The sequence below is a fragment of the Tursiops truncatus genome, chromosome 3 (genome assembly GCF_011762595.2).
Source record: "Tursiops truncatus isolate mTurTru1 chromosome 3, mTurTru1.mat.Y, whole genome shotgun sequence".
Classification (NCBI taxonomy): domain Eukaryota; kingdom Metazoa; phylum Chordata; class Mammalia; order Artiodactyla; family Delphinidae; genus Tursiops; species Tursiops truncatus.
The window spans coordinates 168,043,289-168,059,578 of record NC_047036.1 but is presented as its reverse complement, the minus strand read 5'-3'; the positions used below and the strand labels follow the sequence as shown (position 1 = coordinate 168,059,578).

General features: G+C 54.7%; 1 protein-coding gene across 8 annotated transcripts in view; it reads right to left on the bottom strand.

Annotated features, from left to right (window-relative positions):
* The window catches only part of SH3GL1 (SH3 domain containing GRB2 like 1, endophilin A2), a 32,251-nt gene extending 16,808 nt beyond the window's left edge, over positions 1–15,443 (bottom strand). For 2 of the 8 annotated variants that reach the window (XM_073803412.1, XM_019947123.3), the window contains exon 1: positions 15,176–15,435. In XM_073803412.1, coding sequence (XP_073659513.1) covers positions 15,176–15,220 — 45 coding nt within the window. In that variant the 5' untranslated portion in view covers positions 15,221–15,435. Of the gene's footprint in view, positions 1–15,175 lie in introns of all 8 variants that reach the window. The other 6 variants (XM_073803413.1, XM_073803415.1, XM_019947117.3 and 3 more) reach the window with 6 other exon arrangements.
* Between the last annotated feature and the right edge of the window lie 847 nt (positions 15,444–16,290).

Sequence of the window (16,290 nt, the reverse complement as noted above, 5' to 3'; positions counted from 1 at the left end):
GAGACCAGTTTCTTCAGGCGTGGCTACCAGAAGCACCCGGGTGGGTCATGATCCCAGGACAGCACACGGCAAGCCAGAGGAGGTGACGCCATCCGCCCCTCTCGGCACAGCGGACCAGCCCCTCTGAAGTTTAGCGACGGGCACTGCGACCCTAGGCCACGTGTTAGATGCCGGCACCCTGTCACCCTGCACGGCCGCTCCTCTTCCTGACCCCCACCCTATTTGTCCAGGGGCACCTGCCCTTCTAACCTGCAGAGTCAGTCCTGGAAACCCTGAACTGGAAGGAATCTCAGCACACAGATGAGGAGATCAACAGGGGCCTGCTGGGGCCAGGTGGGCACCAGAGCCGCCGCTCCTGTCCCCGGCTGCGATCCATCCTGCAGTGGCAGAGGGGGTGGGCCTTCTCCTTCTCAGGACGCACATCAGGCCTGGCGCACACGCTCCCTGATGTTACTGCCTGTAACTACCCCAGTGGTGGGTGAGCACCCGACTGAGGGGTTCCCAGGGACCCCGCCCTAGATCACAGACAGAGAAGAGCAGTTCTCAGGGGCCGTCTCCTCCGCCACAGCTCACCTTCATTCCAGCAACAGCTCCTGGGAGAGCCTTGCCTCCCCACCCAAACACACCCTGTCCCCAAACACTGACTTCCCGTTGGCTGCCAGCTGCTGTGATGGGGCTAGTAGAGCAGCAGGGGGCCTGACGCCCAATAGGTGATGGGCAATCAGTATTTGCTGAGATAACGCAGACCTCGCCCTTAGGAGCCCAGGGGAGAACACCGCCAGTCAGGTGTGTCAGTAACAGGCCAAAACAAGGGTTTGCCCAAGAGGTCCTGAGGCAGGGCTGGGGTCGCAGGGGAGCAGTGGGGGTGTGGACCACAGCATGGGGACTGGATCCGGCTCTGTCACCGCACTGTCACTTAACAAGAATGTGGACCCCTCTGAGCCTCTGTTTCCTCAACTGTAAAACTGGGTGCTGATGACGACCCATGATGACACAGGTCGCTGGGTCTCCATTGTGTGTACAGGCTCTTCACTGCGGGGCTTTTCTCTAGTTGTGGCGCACGGGCTTCTCTAGTTGTGGCATGCAGGTTTAGTTGCCCTGCAGCCTGTGGGATCTTAGTTCCCCGGCCAGGGATGGAACCCGCGTCCCCTGCAGTGGAAGGCAGATTCTCAACCACTGGACCGCCAGGGAATTCCCTCAGCAATGCCTTTTTATGTTGATTTTTCCAGGAGTAAAGCAGCCCTGCCCTCGTCCTTGCTTCTCCGCTGTCACCGTGTGACGTGTCTGGTGCTGCCACTTGCTGAGCTAGGAGCCGTAAGCATATTCAAATCTCTCTCCATCTGATGATGATGGTCTAGTAGCCAGGGCCTCCCCCCGCACCCAGGCCAACCTCTGCTCCCCTAGAAGGACTGAGCCCACAGACAGGCGGTGTCCGGACTCCCGGACGAGGAACAAGAACACAGTAGGGCAGGCCAGTGACCCGGAAGCCCCAGCACTGGGGGCTTCGCTCTGCTGCCTGCTGGGGACAATCTGCATCCTCCTCTCCCTTCTCCCTCCCGTGTCCACATTCAAAGCCAGGGTCCAGGTCACCTCCTCGTGAGTCATCCCTGGTTTCTCCGTACAGGGCGCGTGTCATAGGACCCTGTGTCACCGTATCTGCCCTATTTCAATCGCTCAGCCACTGTGCGTGTCTGGGACACTCTCCTGCCCTGAGCTTACCTGCTCCATCAGAGCAGGATGGGGCTGAATGTCTGGGGTCAAAGTCAGCAGGCCAGCTCCCCACTTGAGAAGGTTGCCCTTATTCATTCAACAGATATTTGTATGTGCCAGGTATAGTAGAGGGAAAAAGAGATAGATACTACAAGCTCACACAAAAACGGCACTACCTTAAGGACCTAAGATAAGGAGCCCCTTCCTCCTTGTGGGGAGGGAACCAGGTAGGAGTTACAAGATGTCCCTGGACTTGGCTTTGAAGGATGGGAGAAAAGGACATGACGTGAGGAAAGGCAGAGACGGAGGACGCGGGGTCTGCACCAATGCAGAGGACAGAGGCGCTAAGGGCCGGCTTGGAAACCAACTCCCAGAATGTGATTCTGAAGCGTCCCCTTTGCAGGTGTGGGAGTGATTAGTGAAGGCTGCCTGGCACAAGCCTCTAGTGTCCGTGATGGGAAGAAAGGCATGCTATCAGGCTCAAGAACTGCCGACCTCTTTCTACAGTGGATGGGAAGTGATGCTGGTCGAAATCCCACTGTGGCATTTCCCAGAGGTTTAGACGGGCCACAGCGCTCTTTGCGTAAAACCTGAACACAGAGCCGGTTTTCAAGTTGACGATGGAGGATTCCCTATCAGTCCACTAGCTCGTAAGTCACCAAGGTGGGATTCCAAGAACCAGGGGATGACTTCCATGGAGCACTAAAACGAAGATGGCTCGGTGGGAGGCCCGCTCTTCCCACAGCACCCATCCATCAGCTTGGCAAAGCAAATCGCTCCTATTTCCTCTTTGACCCCAGCCGTTAAGTTGGAGGTGAGAGCTAAGGGAGGATGAAACACACGTGCTCGTGTGTACATGCGCATGCATGCGTGCACGCGCACACACACACTCTTCAATGCTGAGCTGAAAACCTTTATCCAGACAAAGCTTTAAGACAGCAGGGACCTGTAAGAGTTTCCTACAGCTGCTGTAACGAATTACCACAAACTCAGTGACTCAAAACACGTTTCCTAAGCCGCACAAAAATCTGAAGGAGGTCATAAGTCCAACATGGCTCTCCCCAGCGAAGACCAAGGTGTTGGCAGGGCTATGTCCCTTTCTGGGAGCTCTAGAGCTTTCCCGCCTTTTCTGCTCCTAGAGGCGGCCGCACTCCTTGGCTTGTGGCCTCGTCCTCCGTCTTCACAGCCAGCAAGGTGGGCCTATTGTGCCACCTGCCCTCTGGTTCTCTCCTCCATGGTCCTGTCTCCCTCTGACTAGGCAGGGAGAGGTTCCACTTTTAAGGGCCATTATGATGAAATTGGGCCCACCTGGTCATCGGTTCCACCTCCGGGTCCATGCCCTTAATCTCACCAGCAAAGTCTCTTCTGCCAAGGTCACACATTCACAGGTTCCAGATAATGGCAGGGACACCTTGGTGGAGGGTAGGGGGGTGGTGTTCTGCCTGCCACAGGAATAGTCAGCTCTCGTTACTCACAGTGGTTCTGTGCTATAAAGTCGCCCAGACGCCGAACTAGTAAATACTGAGCCACTGCTCTGGGGACACGCAGGGGTTAGGCTCCTGTGAGCCTCTGGTCACAACTCATCACCTGTAACTTCATGTTATGTGTGTTTCTGTTTAAAGAAACCTTATTTAGGGACTTCCCTGGTGGCACAGTGGTTAAGACTCCGAGCTCCCAATGCAGGGGGCCTGGGTTTGATCTCTGGTCAGGGAACTAGATCCCACATGCATGCCGCAACTAAGAGCCCACATGCCGCAACTAAAGATACCACATGCCGCAACTAAGACCCGGTACAGCCAAATAAATAAATATTAAAAAAAAAAGAAGAAAGAAAAATGATTTAATATACACTGCTGATTCATTAGCACTGGACGCACGGCCAGCAGTACCTGATCTCGCCTGAGCGGAGCTCATCTCACACGTGCTCTGTGAGCACGTCACAGCCTTCCTGTGCCTGGGACACTAGCCAGCACTTCAGCTCCATGCTTGGGACCAAGAGCGAAAACACCCGCAAGAAGCACAAAGGTACAAACACGCATCACTAAACAAGCCGTGGAAAGGATGCTGGTTTACAGTCTTGTTCTGCCTCAGTGGGAATGAACTTGTTGGGAGACTCAAAAATTTCTGTCACTCTGGGCATGTTCACGAATACCTGCGAAGGTGCCCCAAGTACTGATGGGGGGGGTTACAAACACATTTCGGCAAGTAAGGTGAAACCGCAAACACAAGCCCGCCAACAATGACGGACCGATGGTGAGTTCAGGTGCTGCTGGCTGTGCATCCAATGCTAATGAATCAGTAATGTATATTAAATAAGGTTTCTTTAAACAGAGGCACGGACCGGGAGGTGGAAGCGATCGCCCTGGATGACCAGGTGGGCCCAATTTCATCAGGTGGGTCTCCCTGGGTCCTCCCCCTGGCTTGTGCCCCCACCAAGCGGACCCTGTGCCTGAGGAGCCCCCGCCCCACGCACCCAGCTTCCTGGCTCAGGCGGTACCATGGAGCCTAGCAGAAAGGTCACCCCTGACGAGGGCCCTGACGCAGGACCCCCAGCAGCTTTGATCAAGACTCCGGGGTCATGCGAACAGAAGAGGTGGTGGTGTTCTCCAGGCTGGTCCTGCTCAAAAACCTACACGGTCACATTAAATGGGCAGGAGTTTAGAGAAACACTTGGACCTTGCCTGCGGGGACATCCATGTGACCGCTCACTGTGACGCCGAGAGCAAAAACGCGGCAACGTCCTAAATGCCCACTGCCAGCGGAGGGAGGACAAGTCGCTGTCCGCACACAAAGGACAGCAGGGAGCTGTGGAAGCAAAAAACTCGAGCCACACGCTCAGTGTGGACGAAGCGCCCCGGCGGTGCTGAGCGAAAAGAGCAGGCCAAAAAAGCTGCCATGTGACACCATTTTTAAGAGGTGTAAACTTGCAAAACAAAGCTGCAGACTTTTTAGCGGTAGATTCGTGTGCAGTGATGTATCGGGGAGGGGCCTTCGACTCTAACTGTGCTGCTCGTGTTTACTCAAGCTCTTGTGGGCGCTTGGCTAACGGCTGGCCATTCTTCACCTCTCTCTCTACAGATGAGACATTTTAACACAAACTCAAGTGCCTGAAAAGGGACGTGCCCTTTACGACGCACTGGCACTGCCTGGTGCGGGGAACTAGCTGAGTGCAAACTCCCCTAGACGGCGGTGGACTCTCCTCCAGGCTCTGCTGAGAGCTGAGAGGACACCTGGACTGAGACCGGGCAAAAGGTCCTCCTCCCCACTCCCCGGAACCAGCACACCCGGACTCCCGGGTCCCCAATGCGCCCCCATCTGCACAACTTCCCACAGAAGCCTCCTAATCCTGACAGTCTGGAGGCGGCAGAGGGACTTGGCCGACCGGTGCCTCCTGCCCACCCTGGGCCGAGGCCAAGGGCATGGGATACTCTGAAGCAAAGCGGAGAGAGTGCTGAGAGTGCTCAGCTACCCTTGAGTCCACTGGCGGGAAAGGAATGGTGATGTGGAACTTCCAAGAGAGCCCAGGAGAAACACCTAAGGCTTCTCAGCCGTGAAGTAAACGCATCAAGCCTGGGGGCAAAAGACGAACCTCAGAGCCAACCTCTGAGGGCAGCACACACAACTGTATTGGGGCAATCAGTGGGGAGCTGCAGCAGCTCCAAGACTCCTCAAGGGTGAAATGCTGACTTGGCGGGACAGCAAGGATTCTCAACCTTGGAGGAAACACCCCAGGGAGAGGAGATGAAGGACAACCCTAGGCCAGGAGGTTAGGGTTAGGGGACGGAGAAATCCCGCCCTTGTCCCCGTGCGCTCGCCGCCCTCTTCTGGACAAAGGCTGACCCTGAAGGGCCAGGGCTGCCCGCCCGACTTCAGACAATCATGGCTCTGATGACCTGAGGCCATCAAGCTGATGGACACCTGCCTGCCTGCCTGCGTGCCTGCCCAGAGGCAGCCGAGGGGCCTCATCCTGGGGAGGCAGCTGGCAGAAGATGAGGAGGGGACCTCGGGAGTGATAAAGTTCCCAGTTTCCTTCCCCGGGGGCGTCCTAAGTCTCCTCTCACTCCTGGGGCCGAGACCCAAAATGACAGAGGAAAAACCATCAGTCAGCTGCTCCACTTTAGAGAAAGTGGGACTGGATTGAGGTGTGCTGGCCAAAGACATCTGAATTATCGGCCAAGGTGGTGTCGGGGGACTAAATACACAGACTGAACGGTGCCACTTACTGTCGGGCCTCTCCCCAGGCACTTGGGAAATGCACCCTCACCCCAAAGCTCTCTCTTCTGAGCCTTAATTCAAGTCTGCAGGATTTCCTGGCTCCACGGGAAGACGATGAGGGGCAGGGGAGGGGGTGACAAGAGAAGAGGTAACCCAGGGACAAGTGAGAAAGTTATTCCCACCGCGACGCTCTTTCAGTACCCCTCATTCTGGCAAGGAAAAACTTTCCAGTGGGCACTTTTTTTTTTTTAATTTTTTTTTTGGCTTTTTATTTTTTGGCCATGCCACGTGGCATGTGGAATCTTAGTTCCCTGAGCAGGGATCGAACCCATGCCCCCCTTCAGTGAAAGTGCAGAGTCATAACCACTGGATGGCCAAGAAGTCCCTCGTGGGCACTTATTGTTTCAGCGACTCTTTAATAAGAGGGACCAGGGCTTCTCTGGTGGCGCAGTGGTTGAGAGTCCGCCTGCCAATGCAGGGGACACGGGTTCGTGCCCCAGTCCGGGAAGATCCCACATGCCACGGAGCAGCTGGGCCCGTGAGCCATGGCCACTGGGCCTGCGTGTCCAGAGCCTGTGCTCCTCAACAGGAGGGGCCACAGCAGTGAGAGGCCTGCGTACCGCAAAAAAAAAAAAAAAAAGAGGGACCAGACCCCAGCCTCCGAGGTAAGGAATCCAGGAGGAATCAACTACATTGCTTTGTTTCTGTTGTATCTTGTGATCCAGTTACTATGACTTAGAGTAAGAAATAACATCAAGATCCCTTTTAAAATAAATTTAAAAAGTGAGTCTATTTGAAAGTCAAGTTAACTAACTGATTCTAGTCACAGGCTAGGTGGTTGGTTCCAGGTATTTACTGCAGGCCCAGGAGCTGGTGTGATGGACACAGCACCTCGGGGAAGGTGGCGGGGCTCCCTGGGCCCCAGGGTGTGGACAGGGAAAGTTACGGCCCGCAGGTGAGGAGGCTGGCCTCAGGTGCACTGGGCCTACGAGCTTGTTGCATTTCCAGTACCAGCCAGATGGGCAGGGACCACCATCTAGAGGGTGGCTGGGAGTGCCATGACTGGGGACAAAGATCTGGAGAACAGGTGCACGAGCAGTGGCAGGTGCCAGGGAGGTCCCTCAGGTCCTGGAGGGAGAAGGCCCAGAGGCAGGGTGGCAAGCCCACAGGGGGAACCAACGGGGCAAAGCGGAGGAGGGGGTGAGAGAGCTGGCCAGCTGACTCAGGACACAGGAGAAGAGGCAGAAGGGCGGCCAGGTGTGGAAGCCAGGGAGGGGCTGCACACAGGACCCGGGCTAACGCCGGTCAAGTCTAAGAGGTCAGAAGTCCAGGGGCAGAGAGCAGGCTTCTGAGGCCAGAGTGGTGAGGCCTGGGGAAAGTGGAGCCAGGGAACTCCTTTTCCCAGCAGGCTGGGCACCTCCAGTTAAGTTCAGGCCTGGCTGCGGGGTTGAAATGACAGAGACTGCCCGTGACACAGGTTGGGCCGCTCTGGCCCAGTCAAGCGCCGGTCCCTCGGCCTGGAGCCCTCAAGACAGATCCTAAGCCAAAGGGAACAACCTCTAAGCTTTGATTTCTTATTCTTTAAACCAGTCGGACCTGTTCCTGACCGAGGCCTCCACGGCCTTGCCAGCCACCTGGCTTCGCATGGGCACCGCCACTGGCACCGGACAGCCCCATTCCCGCTCTGAGAAGGAGTCCACCATTTCTGACTACTTGGCCAGCAAGCCACGACCCGTGGGGACCCGGGCCTGTCACCAGCCGCCAGGCAAGCCTGCTCCCTCAGGAGCTCACACCCAATGAGAAGAAAAGCACACTGGGTGTGAGGATGTGCTGGGTGTGTGGCACGTGGGCAGGAGACCACCAGGGAGGGTGGAGAAATATTTTTGGGAGGGGGACCCAGGAGATGGCAAGGATACAGGAAGATACACGCAGGGCTCTGAGGGCAAACAGGAAGTGGACAGGGAGACCTGGGCTGGGGTGGGGAAGGAGGAGGGAAGGTATGAGCCTGAGCAGACCTGTTGGACTGGGGCGTGCTGGCTGCGAGGGGGAGGGTGGGATTGAAAGCCGCGACCAGGGCGGGGGCTCCAGAAGGTTCTGAATGCCAGGTTGGAGCTGGAACCGCACCCCAGGTCGGCGGGGGACGCTCCCCTCAGCAGACCCCAGCCCTGTCTTCTCTAGGTGCGCCCACACGGCCGCCCCGCTTTTGCGCTCTCATGACCTACGATGTGGGGCAAACTCCGTCCAGCTAACCTTTACTGAGTTCCTGGGACAGCGACCAACTGTCCTCCTCACCGCCCACCCCCTCCCGGGGGGCAGCTCACGTCACTGGGCCGTGACAGCCCGGGCGGGCGTGGTACCGCTGGAGGGGTTTAATGCCCAGGTGCGGAAATCTGAGCATCCAGGCAGCGGCTCTTCCCAGGGCGGCCACGGCTGATGCTGAGTCAGGTCCTTCAGAGGAAATCGCACATCTATTTTCCTGCTGTGGTTGGGAGTCTCCGCGTGAGCCCCCTCTCGGGCCCAGTCAGCAGGTTCTTCTAGGAGCTGAGTGGAAAAGGAAGACGAGGCCATCCTCTGAGAGCCTGAGTTTGTGGAGCCCTGGTTACTGCTTAACAGGAAATGAGCAGAATTGGACCCAAACTGCAGTGCTCGAGAGAAGTGGCTGCAAATCCAGCCCTGGGGAGAGGGGCGGGGAGAGAAAAAGTTTGGGTGGGGGGGTGGGGAAGAGAAAGAAGGAGAAGAGGAGGAGGAAGGAGGGGGGTGCAGAGAGGAGGGGAGAAGAGAGGAACCGGCTGCTCCACAGTCTGATACACCCTTCCTCAGCTTTCCAGGGACAGCTTTAAAAAAGAACCAGAAAAAATCGCCCCTGACACTTCCCTAGGCACTTAAAAGCCAGGACGGTTTGAGCACAGGGGTTAAAGATGCCTCAATAGGCCTGCTCACCCCTCCAGTGGCTGGAAGGCTCCAGCATCAAACCCTCCTTAAACCTCAGAAACCTCACCCCACCCCCCACCGTGACCTCGAAAACCAGAAATAGAAGACAATCTGACTTTCCTCTGCCACTCCGCGGCCCACGGCAGCCCTGCAGTGTCAAAATGTGCAGATGCCTCTGAAATTCTACGGAAGAAGTTGGCTGCACGCCCCAAATTAAAAACTAACTTTCCCCAGATTGGATCCGTTTCAAAATACTGGCAACAAAGTGGAGAGGGCTGAGACAGAGGCCAGGGCAGAACTAACTGTGGCCCACATCCCAGGGTCAAAGGCCATGGGACACGCACACCAGAGGCAAATGGCAGGCCTGAGGGGCCCGGTCAAAGCCTGTCAGTTTGTCTTCTGAGGAAAGAAGCAAAGAGATGCCCAGATGGACACTTGACAGGCGGGCGGAGAGCTCAGGCCCCCAAAGGCACTAAGCGCTTGCTTGGATGTTGGCTCCGGAGGGAGGCTGGGTGGATGGGTGGTGGGTGGGTAAATAGCACCATTTCCTTACTTCACTTGCTAAGTCAGTGACAGTTCTGGGGTCGCAAAACTGTGACAGCCTTCAATTTCTGAAACCAAACAGAGGCTGTTATTAAGTGGCACACGGAATATAATTAAGTATCCTACAGCTTTGCCTCAAAACATACCCAGATAAGCAGGGCGATTAGCTCCCACGGGCCCTCTTTGATAAACTGCTCTTTACTACACACAGGATTCTGAGTCAGAGGTGAACTTCAGGTCTGATGTACTGCAGTCACGGGCAGCAGAAACAGAATATGATGACCCCTTGGTCCTGGTATGTTAATAACAAGAGTATGCAGGATGCTGCTTGGTTACAGGGCGCCTCCCTGATTGCAAACAGCGGGTCCTGCCCAGGAGGTCGGGTTAACCTGGTTTTACAGACAGGCCTGGGAAGTGGTGGAGTTTAAAGAGGCCCCTTGGCTCCCTTCGGGAAGGGCAGTCTCAAATCTCTTCTGTAGCTCCACAGTGCAGCCTAAAACACAGGGCTGGTTACTCCACCCAGCAAGCTGGGGACAGAATACTGACGGAGCAGGACAGGATCATCTCTGTCCAAGGTCCCACAGGGACACCGCTAGGTCAAGGGTCTTCCTACAAAATGAGTCAGCAGAGTGGCTTCCTGTAAGAGTGGACTTAACCTAGTTCCCATCGCACGTGGACATGGCAATGGCCAAAGGCCCTTCCCAGGTCTGCTGTCCCGAGGCAGAAGGTCTTCCGGAGGTTAGCCTGCAGCTGCTCAGCTCAAGGGTCTGGGCCAGGGACCACCCCCACCACCAGATCTCGCCTGACACCTGTCGCTCCCGGCTCACAGGTTCCACACTTTGATTCGTGCTGAGACTAAGGGGTTACAAATTCCAGATTTTTGTATCCTAAGATCACTCCATGTCCACTACTTAGCAGGCCAAGAACTTTACTGGGAAATCAAAAGCATGATCCCATAAAATGAAGTTTAAAAAATAGGTCAGAGGGACTTCCCTGGTGGCCCAGTGGTAAAGAATTCTCCTTCCAATGCAGGGGACACAGGTTCGATCCCTGGTCGGGGAACTAAGACGTGCCACGGGACAACCAAGCCCGTGCACCAGAACTACTGAGCTCACGTGCTTCAGTGAGAGAGCCGGCGTGCCGCAACTACAGAGCCCACGGGCTCTGGAGCCCTCGTGCCACAACTAGAGGGAGAAAGCCCACATGCCACAACTAGAGAGGAGCCCGCGCCGCAGTGGAAGATCCTGCACGCCTCAACGAAGACCCCGTGTGCCACAACTAAGACCTGATGCAGCCAAAAAAAAAAAAAAGGTCAGAGCAGGCAGTATCTGGGGACATCGGACATTTCCCCGGCTACTGCTTACTCCAACACGTTGGGGTCCTGGGCCCCCCGTCATACCCCCACCCCATGCCTTTCCCAGGAAGCTCGATCTTTCCTCCTAGACACAAACCCGGAGCCTAGCGAGTATCCAACAAACGTCAAAGCTACGGGATATGACGGTCATGAATTTCCCTCCTAGCTCGGACGGAACCAATCTTTCAGTTTAAACTCTCTCCCTTCTTTCAGGCAAAAAAAAAAAAAAAAAATCAGGCCAGCATTCCAGGCAACTGCCAGATCTACCCCTAGTTACACTCTCAAATCTCCACATAGCCCAGCCACAAGAATTATCAGGAAACCAGTTAGAAGGTTAGGCCTGGAAATTAATGTCACCCAAACACACCACAATGACAAGTGAACTTTTGAGCCTAGATCTCACTACTGGGTTCCTCTACCCACCTCAGTTCCTCAGAAAGGCTCATAAAAGCATCTCCCCAGATTCTAGGTGTGCATGAGTACCAGAGGGCTATTGAGTGGCATTACACAGCGAGGCCAGACGGGACCAAAACCATGGGCCTGAGACAGACGCCCATTTCTTTGGCTGCTTCACTCCATACATTCAACTTTCCTCAGCTCAGGTGGCCAGTTCCTATTCAGAAGTAAAAACCCACAAACTTCCCGCTCAAGCTCAAACCGATTTTATTTGAGACCTGAAAGTTTTCACCAGGGATGAACTGGTGTGGAATTTGCCAGTATACTGCCAGACACTGGGACCTGGTTTGTTACCAGTGTCACCAAGGAGGTAGAAACTTTTCATTAACATCACAGCCTCACCTTCGAGAAACCCAGCTTCTCTATTCCCAGCTCTCTCTCACACATCCACCTGGCTTCTATTTCTCAATTTAGAAATGATGCTCTTACAAGCCTTGGAAATCAAGAACCAGTTTCAAAGTAGGGTTTCTTGCTACAGAAACGTTGGCACTTCTCTTATGCAGGGCCAGATAATTCTCTGTCGTGTAGAAGACTGTCCTGTATGTTGTAGGATGCTTAACAACCATCCCCAGCCATTACCTACTCGGTGCCAGTAGCACCCTCTCCCCAAGGCGTGCCACTGTCTCAGACGTTGCCAAATGTCCCTTGGGTGGTGCACAGGGTGGGAGAGGGGAGGGTTAGTTGCCCCTAATTGAGAGGCACCAATGCAAGCTTGTACCTTCTTAAAAATGCCAGATGCCAAAAAACACTCTGGGGTTTTCCTGAGGACTTGGGAGGGGAAGACTTGGTGTCTGGATACTGAATTTTACGCACGTGTCCATCTGCGTATATGTGGTTATCTGCATTTCGAGAATTAGAAAAAGCAGGCAGCTGCCAGAAGAATGCCCAGGAAGGATTTTTTGTTGTTCTTCTGTTTGGGTAAAATTATCCTCACTTTTTTCAAACCATAAAACAGTGTTTCTCAACCTCAGCACAGTTGACGTCAGAGCCAGGTGACTCTTGGTTGTGCAGGGCCGTCCAGTGCGCTGTAATATAATTAATTACCAGCGTGTTGTGACAACCCAAGATGCCTCCAGACATTGCCAATGTCCTCTGGAGGGTAGAACTGGCCCTGGTTGAGAACTACTGTCCTACAGGAAGACAAATGCCCCCAAATCCTTTTGTGTAAAAAGGGGACAGTGTTTACCCTTAGGCCAGATAAGTGAGACCAATTGAGACCGACTGGTTTAAAGAATATCACCTGTTCACGCAGTGAAAACTCAATATATATTATTATGACTTAACAAGAATGTTACCTGACACAGATGACTCTACTTGAAAGAGGTGTTCATAAGATCAAGAAAAGAAACACAGGGCTTCCCTGATGGCAGAGCAGTTAAGAATCCGCCTGCCAATGCAGGGAACACGGGTTCGAGCCCTGGTCCGGGAAGATTCCACATACCACAGAGCAACTAAGCCCTGTGCCACAACTACTGATCCTGCACTCTAGAGCCCGTGAGCCTCAACTACTGAGGCCCGCATGCCTAGAGCCCGTGCTCCGCAACAAGAGAAGCCACCGCAATGAGAAGCCTGTGCACTGCAAACTAAGAGTAGCCCCCGCTCGCCGCAACTAGAGAGCCCACGCACAGCAACGAAGACCCAATGCAGCCACATAAATAAATAAATAAATTTACATATAAAAAAAAAAGTAAAGTAATACACAAAGAAGTGGACACATCCAGATAAACAGCAGAGGTCTATGGAAACTATTGCAGAAGGGAATGGAACACAGCCAGGGTGATTCTTGAGAGGACAACTCAACATGGAATCGGTCAGGAGGCCAAGACGACAGCTCTCAGAGGAGGACGTGTCGCAGCAATTCTTTGGGACTGGGCCTCAGAATATCGAGATAATAAATTGATCCGCACCACCAGCTTGCACTGCTCTGAGCTTTCCAGATTTCCAAGCACTCCCCGCAGGTCTGAATGCAGGCCAACCTTCTTTCCCTGAGAGGAAAGGCTCCGGTGGATGGCCTGAGGCCCAGCTAGTTCCTCCGGCACAGCGTATCTGCTGGGGACAGCATGGGCCACCAGCACGGGCCCTCATGGCTGGGGGCGGGGCGTGGAGGGCTTCCAGAGACCTGTCTATATGAAGGAACAAAGTGGCCCAGGAATTCTTCCGAGACCCACAGTTCCTGCGAGAGGGGCTACATCAGGGCCCAAGATAGTGAGCAGCCCTCCAAGGTGCTCTGGTCAAGTGTGCGGGGGTGGGGTCTGAGGCCTGCTGGGCAAGGTCTAACCCAGGGCCAGCTCACTTAATTCCATCCTGCTGGGGCAAAGGGCTGTACTCTCAGCAACAATCCTAGAATCCCTCTGGATTAAACCTCTCTTCCTCCAGGGTTTGGCCTGGAGTCTAGAGATAGACGCCAAATATCTTTAGCCCTAGACAACTACTAGGGTCATTAGTTCTCCCCCTCAAAGGGCAAAAGGTCCCAGCTGTGTATTACTGGGGACTCATCTCTCTTCCCTCCCACTGGACCTCTCCAAATTGTGGGCAGAGTCTGGTTTGCCAGCGCGGGCCAAACAACTCCTACGACTGTTGCTCGCTCCTTCCTGGAGTCTATCCACACAAACTCCAGATCTAAGGTTCTCATAGGATCAAGGGATCTGGGACTTCTTGGATCTGAAATTATAAACTGAATTTTGCATTCGCCCAGTTTTCTGAAGAGTGGATCCACTCAGCTTTCACCAGACTCGTGAGCAATGGGGCCTGACACAGCACCGTTGGGAGGGGGAGACTTGATGTCTGGATGCTTGGACATGTCTGGATGTTTTGGAAAGGTGACTTTCCAAAACACCTATTCTATCTGTCAAAGTAGAACACTTATATTCTTGGATTCTGCATTCCACTTCTGGGAATTTATCCTTTAAATCCAATCCCACCTGTAAGCAGAGATATTCACTGGCTATTCACGATAGTATCGTTTGCAGCAGAAAACTACTGGAAACAACCTAAACGTCCATCGATGGACAACTAATTAAATAAATTATGACAGACTTCATGGAATGGAATGCCACATACCCATTAAAAAGATACAAGAGGCTCTAGGAGTAGCTCTGGGGGAGGGGGAAGGGAGAGGGGTTTTCCCCTAAGGACATTTAGCAGCACATCCGTGGTCGGTGGGGGGAGCTCCTGGTATCGACTGGGTAGGGGCCAGGGATGCTGCTCAACGCCCCACAGTGCCCAGGAGGGCCACAACAGAGAATGACCCAAGGTGATAATTCTGGCTCTAGTGCGATCTCCGAGACACATTTAATGAAAAACATCAATTACACGGTTCTGTGTAGACGATGTTACCGCTACGTGTGTGTTTTGAAAGGAGAGGCATACCCTTCTCTTTGGTAATTGGTGACAGTCCCTGTCTCTGGAGAGAGGGACTGGATGCCTGAGGGACTGAAGTGGGAAACTGACTTTTCACTCTACCCGTTCAAATTTGTACCGGGCCCACTGAAAAGGTTTTTTCGTTTGTTATCTTTAAAAAAAAAAAAAGAAAAAAAAGAATTGTTCTAGACACAAAATTTCCCTGACCCTGGGTTCTCTAGCAAGAGTCCTGTGTCGACAAGCTCGGGACTGCTTCTTCCCCTTCTCTCCCTGCCCCCCCACAGCCCCCCCCGCCCGCCCGCCCTTTCAGAGGGAAGGACGGGAGGAGAGGGGTCCACGTCCGGGGCCAACCTCTGGGTGCACCTCCGCGCCTCTAAAGCGTCTGCCCACCCGTCTCGAAGAGACTGGAGCCCACATGGCGGGGAGGGTCTGGGCCACCTCGCACGCAGACCCCCGCCCCTCCTAGGTTGTCCCCACCCGGCAGGGGACGAGTGCCAACGCCGCCCCCTCAGTACCCACGGCTCCCTCCCGAGTCAGGGCCTGGCCGGGACCCCCTCCAAGCATCCTGGGGCCCGGAGCTCGCCCCCCGCCTCGGCCTCCGCTCACCTGGCTCGCCTTGTAGAACTGCTTCTTCAGCCCCGCTACCGACATGCTGCCTCCCGCCGTCGGGCCTCCCGCGCGGACTCAGCGAACCGGAGGGACCGCGCAAGCGACAGGCTTCCGGGCGCCGCCAAACCCCGCGCGCCTCAGCGGGCCCCTACGGCACCGCCTCCGCCGCCCTCCAGCCAGCTCCGCGCCCGCCCCGGCGCCGCCTCAGCTCCTCGCGCGCCCGCGCGGCCAGGATATTACATGGCAACCACACACTTCCGGTGCCGGCCTCCGCCGCGCGCACGCGCGCCCCCCCTCCACGGCCCCGTCTGCGCACGCGCGCCCCCTGCCGGCCAGGGAGCGCACGCGCACTCCGCCTGCGGATGGAGCGGCCGCCTAGCCCAGTGAGTGGACCGGGGAGAACCTAGAGGGGCTGTGGCGGCTGCAGCGACCCCTCGAGTCCCGGAGGTGGGCCTGACGTCTTAGGAAAGGCGCTTAACACCTTTTTGCAGAGATTGGGGAGGCGAAGGGGCAGGTAGAACTCCAGAGGCTGGGTTTACAAATCTTCGGATACCTGTTCGGTAATCTCAGCTATACCCAACTCTTCTGTGGTCTTCCACCACCATCTCGTTCGGCCCCGTGTTCGTCCATTCAGTTGCCCAAGTCAGACATCAGGCTATCACTTATAGCTCCTTTCCACTGCCCCAACTGTCTTCTGCCCTGATCAGACCATTCCACCACCCTCCTCTCTGGTGTGCCCACCTTCAGGTTCTCCCCTCCAATTCATCTTCTACAAGACAGCCAGAATGATGCTTCTATAACACAATTCAGATCACATCAGTCCCCTGTTTAAAGTCCATCTACTGGCCTTAGCATACTCTCCCAATTTCTTAATATGGACTACAAAGCTTGTATAATTTGGCCCCATCACCTTGTCTAACTTCGGCTCTCTTCGTCTTCTATAACCCATGGTCCCTGTTGCCTATGGATTTTGCTAACATTATTCCTCTCATGCACATTCTTCCCCAATCTTTCCCCTGTCCCTTGTGCATAAAAAATAACTCTATTTGGAATGTCACCTCCTCCAGGAAGCCTTCCCAGATTGATACATGTTTACCGATATGATTTTTTCA